The 12,886-nt window shown below is 39.2% G+C and overlaps 1 protein-coding gene across 16 annotated transcripts in view; it reads right to left on the bottom strand.

Annotated features, from left to right (window-relative positions):
* LOC132406245 (receptor-type tyrosine-protein phosphatase S-like) overlaps positions 1-12,886 on the bottom strand; it is a 475,477-nt gene that overhangs the window by 81,508 nt on the left and 381,083 nt on the right. For 11 of the 16 annotated variants that reach the window (XM_059991616.1, XM_059991623.1, XM_059991620.1 and 8 more), the window contains 2 exons: positions 10,416-10,576; positions 2,189-2,301 (listed from right to left, as the gene is read on the bottom strand). In XM_059991616.1, the coding sequence (XP_059847599.1) occupies positions 2,189-2,301; positions 10,416-10,576 (274 nt within the window). The remainder of the gene's footprint in view (positions 1-2,188; positions 2,302-10,415; positions 10,577-12,886) is intronic. The other 5 variants (XM_059991621.1, XM_059991622.1, XM_059991626.1 and 2 more) reach the window with 1 other exon arrangement.

Below are 12,886 nucleotides of genomic sequence, written 5' to 3'. Positions count from 1 at the left end.
TGCACGCAAGCTCGATTTCAACGTTTCAGAGAAGTTTCGAAGGTACACGGATGGTAGGGGTATGGAACACTATGGTCCTGCTGCAGGTCAATGGGAGTAGGCAGTTTCAATAGTTTCAGCATGGATTAGATGGGCCAATTAGCCTGTTTGTGTTGTACTTCTTTATGACTTTATGACTCTATCATGTATTGTCAAACCTGGATGGTGAAATATCCTTCTCAAGGAATTCTAAAGTGCACCAAATAATTGAGTCAAATTAATGGTTGAATCAATAATGACTGACAAATAGTTTTCAGTTTTATACCCATTAATGGATATCCACAAACAATGCATTCTAGATCCAGCAGTCACTTCCTTCAAATGTGTGCTATTTCTCAAAATTGATTTGCATAATTAACCTGCAACACTGTAGAACATTTATTCTCTGATAAGATCTTCCATAACACCTGCACGTTTATGTGGAAAAATGGTGGTGCCCTTTCGAATTCGAAGCTTTTCTCTGTGATCATCTTTAATGGTCATCGGGGTGAGCTTCTGCTCCTTTGGCCCTGCTGTTTCCCAGTAGATCAGTGGGGGTGAGTAGGTTGGGTCCCTCCCTTTTCATGCACAACACAGGATGAATGATTCATCTTAACCACTGCATGGCAGCACTTTGGATCAACACTGTGGTCTTTTGTACAGTAGGGCCAATCAATGGCACAGATGAGAACAATTCCTCAGTAGGAAAGCAAACACTATCTACTAAACAAACTACTAATTTCTACCACATGGTTCCATAATTAATGGCGGAATTTGACTGAAATTTTAACATTTCTTTAGGGATCACATTTCTCAGGCACTGGTGAACACACCCCAGCTAATCGCCCATCACAAAGTGTCACATTAAAAGCCCACACATTTTAGTAATTGATAAAAGGTAGGACTTAAATGTGTTTCAACTTATAATTTTAACATCTGTTGAAGAATATGACAGAGACTTTTACACTGTTCGAGTTCATTGCAGCTAATTTTAACTCTTCCCACAACCATGTCTTAAATGAGAGGTCTGGTAATCAGCAGGCTGCCGCTTCCTCTCTCAAGGAAGTGTCCAGGAGAGAGCACAGCTTTGGCCTGAAATGCCCTGCCTGTATAAAGGCAGGAAAATTGCAACTCTTGCAGTCTAAAATTCTTCTAAAACTGGAATTGAAATTGTTGCAGTTTCTCCTTTTTTTTCCTCAAACATTCCTCTTTTCCCCTCATCCTTTCTTGCTCTTGCCCCCCTTCCTCTTGCTCTCTCTCACCCTGCCCTTCCCTTCTCTCTCCCATCACCCCACCACCCCACTACACCTCCATTGCCTCTCTCCTCTTCCTGAAGCACTGGCAATAGTGCTTTCATACTTATGGCTGCTAAGGCTTTTTGTGGGCAAGCATGATTCTGCCTTGCTAGGATGCATTCCTCCCAATGGTTCCTGAGAAACTCCAGTGTGGAGGATTACCGTGAAGCTGGTTTTAATATGTCTCAGCGGTCAATAACCATTCTACTCAGGACTATTTGTGGATTTGAATCGGACAGCACAGATGGACAAAGAGACTAATTTGTTCCAAACACAAATGTTCCCATTTCAAACCAGTAATTTTCATTGTCTGTTGGTATCCAATTAAGATTGGATGTGCTATGTTTCGATTCTGTGACAGTTGGCAATCTTTTAAGACACAAAACTGGGGTCACATCCCAGTTTAAAGTATAGGCAGATTTAATCAGAATTGGGCTTGAGACTGGTGACCCTTCCTTGGGGTTTAAACTGGCTTTTGAGGGCAAGTGAAAGAAATGGGAAGGATGTGGAATTAGAAGCCCAATGGAGGGTTCTTCATTGAAAATACACCTAATTCTGAGAAATGCACAAACATTGTGTCCCCTGAAAGGTGGTTTTCCCTGTTCAGTCTTCCTCCTGAATTCAGGACCCTGGGCACAGATAACACCATAACCAAAATATCAGCATATCATCACAGGAAAGATACAATAACCATCTTAGTGCCTCTATTGTATCAATACCACTCTACTTCTTCATTCCCAAACAGCTGAGGTTTCAGCAGAGACAGTCTTAAATAAAGCAGCCTCTGTGGCCTTCAAACATTGATGAATAAAACCAAAGCTCTCTTCAGATTATTTCTATCGCATCAGCAGGGAGCACAGTCACTGCACCTTTACCTGGCGTCTGGAAGTTAATGCGTCTCATTTCCACCGGGTCCATGGGATGATTGGATGGCACTTCTGCATTGTTGAGAAGGCACTTCGTTCTGGGATCACTTTCTTTGCGTTTTCTGTCATTGGAGTGAAACGGGTATAAATTTTGTTAATGATCTGTGAAGATTTTGGCCTATTTATGAACCTGTTTTGCCAAGAGCTGAATGCACAGCCTGCTGGCACACGTAGGTTATACATATGACAGGAGTGTAAGGAAATAGGTGAGGACTTGACCCCTCAGGCCTACCTGCCACTCATAGCATGATCATAGCTGATCTACACACGCCTCAGTTCCTCTTCTGTGCCAGCTCCCCAAAGCCCTCAGTTCCCCTATGTGTCTGCTTCCACCTGCACTACCCTCACTGATTTGGCCTCCGTAAAGCCCAGGTGTAGAGAATTCCAAAGATTCACTTCCTTCTGCAAGAAGTCCCTATGCGTCTTAGTTTTAATTGCCCATCTACTGATCCCTTCGTTTGAGATTGTCCCACTGGTGACAACGATGCTGCAATGCTTCCTCAGTACCTGAACGTCCCATCAGCATTAATGTTTCATAAACTGCCCCAGGCTCAGCAGCAAACTCTCCGACAGGCCTGGCAAAGCAGCTTCTAAATAAAACTCTCAGGAGCACTGTATTTTGCTCTTTCTTAAACCTGGTTTCTTAAGTCCTCAAGGAGACCTTCAGATGGCAATGCCTCAGGAAGGCTGAGGATACTCACCATCGAGGACATGCCCTCTTGTCATTACTACCACCAGGGAGGAGCTACAGGAACCTGAAGATCCACACTCAATGTTTTAGGGACATTTTAGATTCTTCCCCTCTGCCATCAGTGTTCAGAGCAGTCATGAACCCATGAACACTTTCTCACTATTTGGTTTTGCTTTAGGTATCTGTTATCTATTTATTTATTCATTGTAACTTACAGTGATTTTTTAAAAAGTCTTGCACTATACTGCTGCTGCAAAGCAACACATTTCATGGCATATGTCAGTGATAATAGATCTGACTGTGATTCGGACTCCCTGTTCAGTCTAACTTTGTTCTGAATGGAACAGGACTGAGATTACCCCAGGTTCATTTCACGTGGACCGAAGAGGCCTTGAGACAGATTAAACCTCTCTCCAGAGCAGCAAAGGAGAATGGCCTCTACTTAATGCACTGTGTCATGTAACTGTCTCGCCGGGTAGATCATGTGAAGATTCATTCCTCCTATTTACATTTAGACGAGTACAGTATAAAACAGTTAAATTCAGGCAAATAGGATTAGCTAAAGTAGCTTGGTAGGCACTGACAATTTACACTGAAGGACCTGTTTCCATTCTGCTTAAGTCTCTGACTCAATTTATCAACCTGAGAATAGATTAACTTGATTGGTACCCTTTCCACAAGCACCCAATCCCTCCACCATCAACGAACAGTTGCGGCGGTGTGTACTGTCTACAAGACGCACTGCAACACACCAAAGTTCCTAAGGCAGCACTTTCCAGACCCATGACCACTACCATCTAGAAGGAAAAGAACAGCTGAAAATGCTTGGGAACATCGTGCTTGGAAATGCCCTCCAAGTCACTCACCATCTTGACTTGGAAACTTATCACTGTTCCTTCATTGTTGTTGGGTCAAAATCATGGAATTCCGTCCCTAACAGCACTGTGGGTGAACCTACACCTCAGCAACTGCAGCGGTTCAAGAAGGCAGCTCATCACCACCTTCTCAAGGGCAACTGGGGATGGGCAATAAATGCTGACTTAGCTGGCAACGCCCACGTTCCGTAAATGAATAAATAATAAATACAAAGGATTAGATCGCACAGTCACAGAGTCATTGAGACATGCATTTTGGAAAGAGGCCCTTCAGCCCACTGAGTCCATGTTGATTATCAATCAGCCACTTACAGTAATCCTAAATTAATCCTATTTCATTTTATTCTACCCCTGTATTTATCACCTCTCCCTATTTGCACCATTCAGCTGCACACTAGGGGCAAATTAACTACGTAATTTGCACACCTCTTGTGGGATGTGGGAAGAAACCAGATCACCCATTTGGTAACAGGGAGCACATGAAGACTCCACACAGACAATTCCAGAGCTTAGTGTTGAACTCGGACCTCTGGCACTGCCGGGCAGTGACTCTACAAGCTGTACAACTGTGACACCATGGTACGTGAATCATGAGATGTGTCTGAATCAAGACCTGGTCCTGTAGACATGACGAGAGCTGAGGGGTGATGTAGCAAGCTTGTGCTTACCCTGGCCTTGCAATTATCTTCTCTTATGACAGATATATGAAAATAATTTCAGAAACCAAGTATAAGCCAATTAAAATAAAACAAGTTATTAATTATTTTAACCTTTCAAAATGACAGAAAATTATTTGGAACTCTGGATTAAAGTGGCTACTTACCTGTCGGGTTTGCTGTCCATGATGAGTGCATTAAGGGAAAGATAAGAACTATGTAAGTGCTTCAGTATAAATGTTAATAGTTCACACACGCAAAGAGAAGCATCACCCCATGACTAATTAAACCAGTTATCCTTTAATAATGCTGGTAAATTTGGATACTGTGACTAGATCTGGAATTGAAAGTGTCAGAAATGATAAAGGGCAGGGTGGAGGATTAGAGGATTAAGGAGCACAGAGTGTTGAGGTGCAAGGTTGGAGAATTGGCTACAGTGTGTACCAACTCCCAAAAGGTAAAAAGGTCAGTAGTTCCATTCTACAAGTGAATTAACTTAGGTAACATTTTGATTACCTTGCCCATTGGATATAGTCATCGTGACTAAATAACAAATACTCCTTACTATTTCCAAACCATACTCCTTTTGATTTCTGAACTATACTCCTTTCTGATCCCGTTACCATGGAGATTTAGTTGTTTTCACAGCCACCACTCACAAGCTCTCACAGTGTGGTGCTTCTGCTAGGCCTCTGTTTTTTTTGCTTGTGGGTATTTGGATAAAATGGCAAAGCAGATTCTTTCAGATACTCTGTGCATCATCCCACTACACAAGAAGTGTAAAAGGCAAACAAATACTGCCATTGGCAGTGCTTTCAAGTCCCAGTTTATATGGACTTAGTTTATCTCAGCTTGGATGGCCCAGGATTGATTGATTGATGCCTGAAGGGTGTGTCTGCCGGTTGATGCCAGCAGCCTGATGACACTCACTTTCCAGGATCACACGGGAGAGATGAATGCATAAAGTATGCAGATCAAGGACACATAAGAAGCTGAGAAAAAGCATTGCCACAAGACCCCTTCAACACTGCAAGCCCAGTTCTTTGTTGTGTTTATTTTTAAAATTGCTCCACCAATCTCCGATGCACCAAGAAATCTGTATGCTGTCAAGTGGTCCCTCTCATGCAATCCCTGTCCCTTCAAGTTTCTAACCATGGTCAAGGCTACAATGTTCTAGGGCCTAGTCAGAGAAATTCCTCACCACCTGACTCTCCTGCTTAAAACCATTCCCCTTGATAAGATTCTCCTTCTTTGGCTCAGCAGTTTTTCCCTCTGGTTATTCTCCTGTGAAGCACCTTGGGATATTTTACCATGATAAACGAACTTCATTATTTCAAATTATTATGTATAGAAATCCTGGAGCTTTGTAGTTAATGGGGTAGCACAGCATCATACAATGACTCCAATTGACATCACTAATATGTAACTTTGAGATGATGACAAGGACCGATTAATTTCTACAACAGAAAGAGTAATTTCAGAGCTTTCTGCTGCATGGAGAATAGGAATAGACATTGCATTGTTGTGTGTATAGGGTTTGTACCAACTTGTTCCGAATCTTTCAAAGGGCCTAGTTTATTCTTGTTGCGAATATTAACAGGCTTGTTAACAGGCTGAATATCAACTTATAATGTTAATTATTTTAATTAAAATTTATTTACAGTATTATTGTTCCATTATAAAAATATTGCAGCTGCAAAGAATGATCACCTTGTCAAGTGATCACTGTAAACTATGCATAACCAATATCAGGCTCATAAATGTGGGAAATTCTTTTTTTACAGTATAAATGAGTTTACCAAGACATAAACCATACAGTATATGTATGAACATGGTAAGTCAAAATATTTCATAATATATGATATAAAAAAACAGAAAAAAGAAAGAAAAAAATATATAATGCAAAATTAGCTAATCTACTAATCTAATAACTAATAAAGAAGTAAAAAGAAGCAAAAAAAAGAAGAAAAAAAAGGGGCTGTTTATAATATCTCACAAGAATAAATATTCATCAATGCCGTCACTTCCGATCCTCTCAACATACATAAGCTAAAAGCTGGGAAATCAAATGAACTTGGAACAGGGTCATATTACATCATATGAAAATGTTGAATAAATGGTCTCCATAACTTTTCAAATTTAATAGAAGTATCAAAAATACCACTTCTAATTTTTTCTAAATTTAAACATAACATAGTTTGAGAGAACCAATTAAATACAGTGGGAGGGTTAATTTCCTTCCAATTCAACAATATAGATCTTCTAGCCATCAGAGTTAGAAATGCAATCATTCGATGGGCAGAAGAAGATAAATGCAGTGAGTCTAACGTTGGTAAACCAAAAATTGCGGTAATAGGATGAGGTTGTAAATCAATATTCAAAACCGCAGAAATAATATCAAAAATATCTTTCCAATATTTTTTCAAAACTGAACAAGACCAAAACATATGAGTTAAAGATGAGATTTCAGATTGACATGTATCACAGATAGGATTAATATAAGAGTAAAAATGAGCTAATTTATCCTTGGACATATGGGCCCTATGTACGACATTAAATTGTATTAATGAATGTTTGGCAAATATCGATGATGTATTACCTAATTGAAGAATTCTATCCCAATTCTCACTAGAAATAATAAGGTTAAGCTCTCTTTCCCAATCCTTTTTGGTCTTATAAAGGGGCTCTGAACGTATCTTCATAATTATATTATAAAGTTTTGAAATAAGCCCTTTTTGAAAAGGGTCTAATTCAAACAAACTCTCCAAAATATCTGAAGGCACAAAATTTGGAAATGTAGGGAGTACAGTACTTAAAAAATGTCTAATCTGTAAATATCTAAAAAAATGAAATCTAGGTAAGTTATATTTGTTGGATAATTGCTCAAAAGACATAAAACAATTGTCCAAAAATAAATCAGAAAATCTTAGTAATCCCTTAGTTTTCCAAGCCGAATAAGCTTGATCTATAATGGAAGGGTGGAAAAAACAATTAGATACAATAGGACTATTTAAAACGAATTGAGTCAACCTGAAAAATTTCCGAAATTGAAACCATATACGTAAAGTATGTTTAACTATAGGGTTGTCAATTCGTTTCGGCAATTTAGAGAGAGCAAAAGGGAGAGAAGTCCCTAAAATAGAACCCAGAGCATAAGCTGATACAGATTTAATTTCTAAACTCACCCAATGAGAGCCGAAAGGTCCACCCCAATCTTTCAACCAACATAACAAGTATCTAATATTAACTGCCCAATAATAAAATCTGAAATTAGGTAATGCTAACCCGCCTTTCTTCTTTGTCTTCTGTAAATATATTTTGCCTAACCTGGGATTTTTATTCTGCCATATATATGAGGAAATTTTTGAAGTAAAAAAAGATTTTGGAATAAAAATTGGTATCGCTTGAAAAATACATAAAAACTTAGGTAAAATAACCCTCTTAATAGCATTAATCCTACCTATTAGAGATAAAGATAATGGTGACCACTTAGTAAACAAACCTTTAATCTGATCAATTAAGGGTAAAAAATTAAATCTAAATAAATCTTTATGGTTTTTTGTGATTTTGATCCCTCAATAAATAAAAGAATCATTAACTAATTTAAAAGGTAAATTTCCATAAATTGGGACCTGTCTATTCAAAGGAAACAAATCACTTTTATTAAGATTTAACTTATACCCAGAAAACTCACTAAATTGAGCCAATAATGATAAAACTGCTGGGATAGATTTCTCAGGGTTAGAAATGAATAGTAATAAATCATCTGCATACAAAGATAACTTATGAATGTCTGTCCCACAATTAATACCCAAAATATCCTGTGATTGTCTGATGGCAAATGCCAAAGGTTCTAAGGCAATGTTAAATAGTAATGGACTAAGAGGACATCCTTGTCTAGTGCCCCGAAATAGGCGAAAAAAGGGGGATCTTTGATTATTGGTAAACATTGAGGCTACTGGAGTGTGATAAATCACACGATATAATCCACGATATGAATATCAGACTAAAATTAAACTTCTCCAACACATTAAATAAGTAAGGCCATTCAATTCTATCAAATGCTTTCTCCGCATCTAATGAAATCACGCATTTTGAAATGTCATGTGAGGGAGTATAAACAATATTCAATAATCTCCTAATGTTGAAAAAAGAATAGCGATTTTTAATAAAACCGGTTTGATCTTCTGAAATAATTTTGGGTAATACCTTCTCCAATCTGGATGCCAGTAACTTGGAAAAAATCTTGGAGTCTACATTCAATAAAGATATTGGTCTATAGGATGCACAGTTAGTAGGGACTTTATCTTTCTTCAATATTAGAGAAATGGAAGCTCTATAAAAAGATTGTGGCAAATTCCCCAATCTAATTGCTTCCTCAAGAACCTTACATAACCAAGGGGAAAGAGTAGCGGAAAAAATTTAAAAAAATTCAACTGTATAACCATCTGGACCCGGTGCTTTCCCAGAATTCATTGAAGAAATAGCCCCTTTAATTTCTACATCTGTAATAGGAGTATCCAATATTGAAAGATCATCAGATGATAATCTCGGAAAATTTAATTTCCGAAGAAAATCACACATGGTATTACGATCCTGAGGAAATTCAGATTGATACAGGGAGGTATAGAAGTCTTGAAATGCCTTATTTATCTCATCATGATTAACTGTCAAATTCCCATTCTGCTGACAAATCTTAGTGATTTGACGTTTAACCAAAGCATTCTTCAATTGACTAGCTAACAGTTTACCAGATTTATCACTATGTATATGAAAATCAGGTCTGGTTTTCATTATTTGATTTTCATTAATTGTAAGTAATAAACTATGTTCCATTTGAAGTTCAACCCTTTGTTTGTAAAGCTCCTTACTAGGAGTAATCGAATATTTCTTATCAATCTCTTTAATTTTATCGACCAATAAAAGAGTTTCCGTCTTAGTACATTTTCTCAAATCGACAGAGTAAGAGATAATCTGTCCACGTATATATGCTTTAAAAGTGTCCCAAAGTGTTCCGCAGGAGATATCATCATGTGGGAAATTCTGCAATGCTGGAAATCCAAAGTAGCACACACAAAGTGCTCGAGGAACTCAGCAGGTCAGGCAGCATCTACGGAAACGAATAAACAGTCGACATTTCAGGCCGAAACCCAACGTCAGGTTCAGCTTAGATTTGCTCTGTGCCCCTTCTCTCAACTCCACCAGGTCAAAGGCCAAAGAGCAGACAAGTTCTCTGTTCTGTGACTGACTCTGACAGAATGGCTGACTGGGTAAAGTCAAGCAAACCAAACAACACCCAGAAATTAAAGTGTCATAGGCAGACACTCCCTGCTATATGGGGCTGAGGCAGAGGGAAAGATTGAGAAGCACAATTCTCCTCCTCATACAACCTGTCAAGGTTCATGTGTTAGCCTGGATTCTAAATGTCAGCATTACATCATTACTCTGTACTTTGTCTGAGTGATCACAGAAATCTAGGGCCCATTACCCTGCCTGTTCTCCATCTCCCTCTGGTGCTTCCCCCCACTTTCTTTCTCCCGAGGCCTCCCGTTCCATTATCCTTTCCCTTCTCCAGCTTTGTATTACTTTCGCCAATCACCTTTCCAGCTCTTAGCTTCATTCCACCACCTCTGGTCTTCTCCTATCATTTCGCATTTCCCCCTCCCCCCACTCCTTTCAAATTTCTTAGTATCTTTCCTCTCAGTTAGTCCTGGGGTCTCGGCCCAAAACGTTGACTGTGCTTTTCCTTATAGACGCTGCCTGGCCTGCTGTGTTCCACCAGCACTTTGTGTGTGTTGTTTGAATTTCCAGCATCTGCACATTTCCTCGTGTTTGCGCCATGAACCATGGTTGATTTCCCATTGGTGACCTTCATAATATGCAGTGCTACTGCTTATCTACCAACCTCCCATTTTACCTGACCCACCCTAAACCCTCAATAGAGATTCTCTTACTTTTTGTACAATAGAATGGCGATTACAATGCAGATGATGAAGACCACTGCCAGCACTGGGCCCACCACCCAGATCAGACCCTCTTCCCCATCAATGATAGGCTGTGGGTCAGGGTCCGCAGATAGGATGGGGTCAGAGTATGGGCTCGCTGCAAACATCTTCTGCAAAAACAATGGAAAACCAAGGAACTCTTAGAATTCATTCACTGCTTTATGATAAATGTAGTCAGGCGACTTTCATTAATAAATCAGCGTAGAAATACAAGAAGATTTCTTAGAAATTATTGAACACTTCCAGCAGAACCTGATACATTATCACTATTACACAGCATGTTTTGTCAACTCGCTGGGGAAACATGTTAAGGCAAAAACCTCTGAAATGCTTTTCTGAATGTTCACAACCACTGAAAGCCTAATGACATAGTTTGTGGTCAAAAGAACATAGCTGACATGGAAAATTACAGCTGGTGATATTCTTACCTGAAGGAACTCACTCAAATCTAACACCTGTGCTGCAGTCATGGTGTTACTGCAATAAAATGTTGGACAGGTTTGGAGTGGGCGGGGGGGTTGCGTGAAATTTGGCAAAATTGTGTTATGTTTTTCCATATATCAAGTAATATTTAGCTTTTGGCCTCTCTACTCAAGACGCAGAGGAGATGCTAGTTCTTTCAGTGTGATCCAGCTCCAAGCAATCTCTCAAAATACAATGTAAGCTGCTTCAATTTGTTAAATAAAAGTCTGCTTCACACAAAAGAGTTGAAAGAATGTGGGGCACACTGACCCCAAGGGCAGACATATAGAATTAAGATAGATTCTCAACTGGGAAGTATGCCTGTTATGAGATATGATGAAACAGTGGTGCGAGTTTTATGGGGGAAAAAAGGACACAAAGCAATTTGTAAATCGCTCTGCAAAGAAAGAAACGTAAAGTTCAATTATGCTTGATTTTTTAAAAAAACCTGCTCCTTAGTTCAAACCAAAGATGTATAGTATCCAATATAAAATGCAGGCAAGACATTATCATGCAGTTAATGTTTACAGTGTGGAACTTGTTATAATGAGTATTGGGATAGTGTAGGTAACACATTATCGTAAATGCTTAGATAATGCATGAGGGGCAAAGGGCTTATAGGGAATAATGAAGCAAGGAGGGAGATGCAGTAGTGATATTGACAACATTTTGTATTTCTGTGCTGTGCATTCTGTGTAATTCCCTGGAACACAAAATGGTGGGGGTTTTGGGGGGGACGGTGAATGCAGAGGATCATATCAGCCTGCTTTTGGATGGTATGAGATTAATGCCATTAACATTAGGATCCAAAGTGGTCATGTGGCCCTCAGCGTCACAGCACATGAGCTTTTAGATGACTGGAGGGAGATGCTCTGCCTCTACTTACCCTGCCCTGGCTCACCATACAGATCTACGAGGTCAGATTGACACCTAAGCTCAAGAAGAGTGGATTCCACTTAAATGAGGCCATTGATTGATAAAAGCAGCCACTTCTTTGAGACAATTCTTTAAGAAAAAAGACATCGAGAAACTAGCTGGGATTCTCTTTGTTGATTTGTGACACCATGCCGCTTAATGATAGCAGGAGACTATTGTCAACCATTTTCTAAATAGCATCAGTCATGTGCACACTATGTGGCCGTTAGACACTATACTTTAGAGTGAACAGTTTTTAAATATCATTACTTGTGTGTTTGTGTTCACAAAGCAGTGATTTTTGTCATGGAGGGTTATTGAGTAATAAAGAGTAAGACAAAGGATCTAGTTTTTTCCCAGCATAAATGATGGGCTTCCAACCTTAAGACAATTCAGAACTGTTTTGCCCACTGCATTTTCAAGCATTCGGGCTTGGAAATGCCAGACACAGCAGGGAGTGAAAATGAAATGATTTTACTACTTTAACAAGTTAGGAACTACAAAGAATTTGAAGGAAACAATAATATTCTTGTGTTACAATTAAAATGAAGATTTGGAGGGTGTAATTATTGAAAGCACTGTTTGAAGGCAGCCTAATATTTGCACTAAGTGTCTGCGCTGAATTTATTCATTTACAGCCAAGTAAAAGTGCACATCACAGAGTCTTAGAACACTACAACAAAACTACAGGCCCTTTGTCCCATCTAGTCTCTGTTGAACCATTAATCTGCCTAATCCCATCGACTTGCTCCCGGACTGTAACCCTCCATACCACTCCCATCCATGTATCTGAATTTCTCTTAAATGTTGACATCAACCCCACATCCACCACTTACACTGGCAGCTTGTTCCACATTTACACTACCCTAAAAATGAAGTTCTCCCTCATGTTCCCCTTAAACATTTCACCTTTCACCCCAACACATAACCTTTGGTTGTACTTTCACCCAAGAAGTCTGCTTGCATTTACTCTATCAATAACCCTCATCATTTGAATGCCTCTATCAAATCTCCCCTCTATCTTCTAACTTCTAGGGAATAAA

This window comes from Hypanus sabinus, chromosome 16, assembly GCF_030144855.1.
Source record: "Hypanus sabinus isolate sHypSab1 chromosome 16, sHypSab1.hap1, whole genome shotgun sequence".
NCBI classification, from domain to species: domain Eukaryota; kingdom Metazoa; phylum Chordata; class Chondrichthyes; order Myliobatiformes; family Dasyatidae; genus Hypanus; species Hypanus sabinus.
Note: the sequence above shows the minus strand (reverse complement) of the source record. Positions and strands in the feature narration are given on the sequence as shown.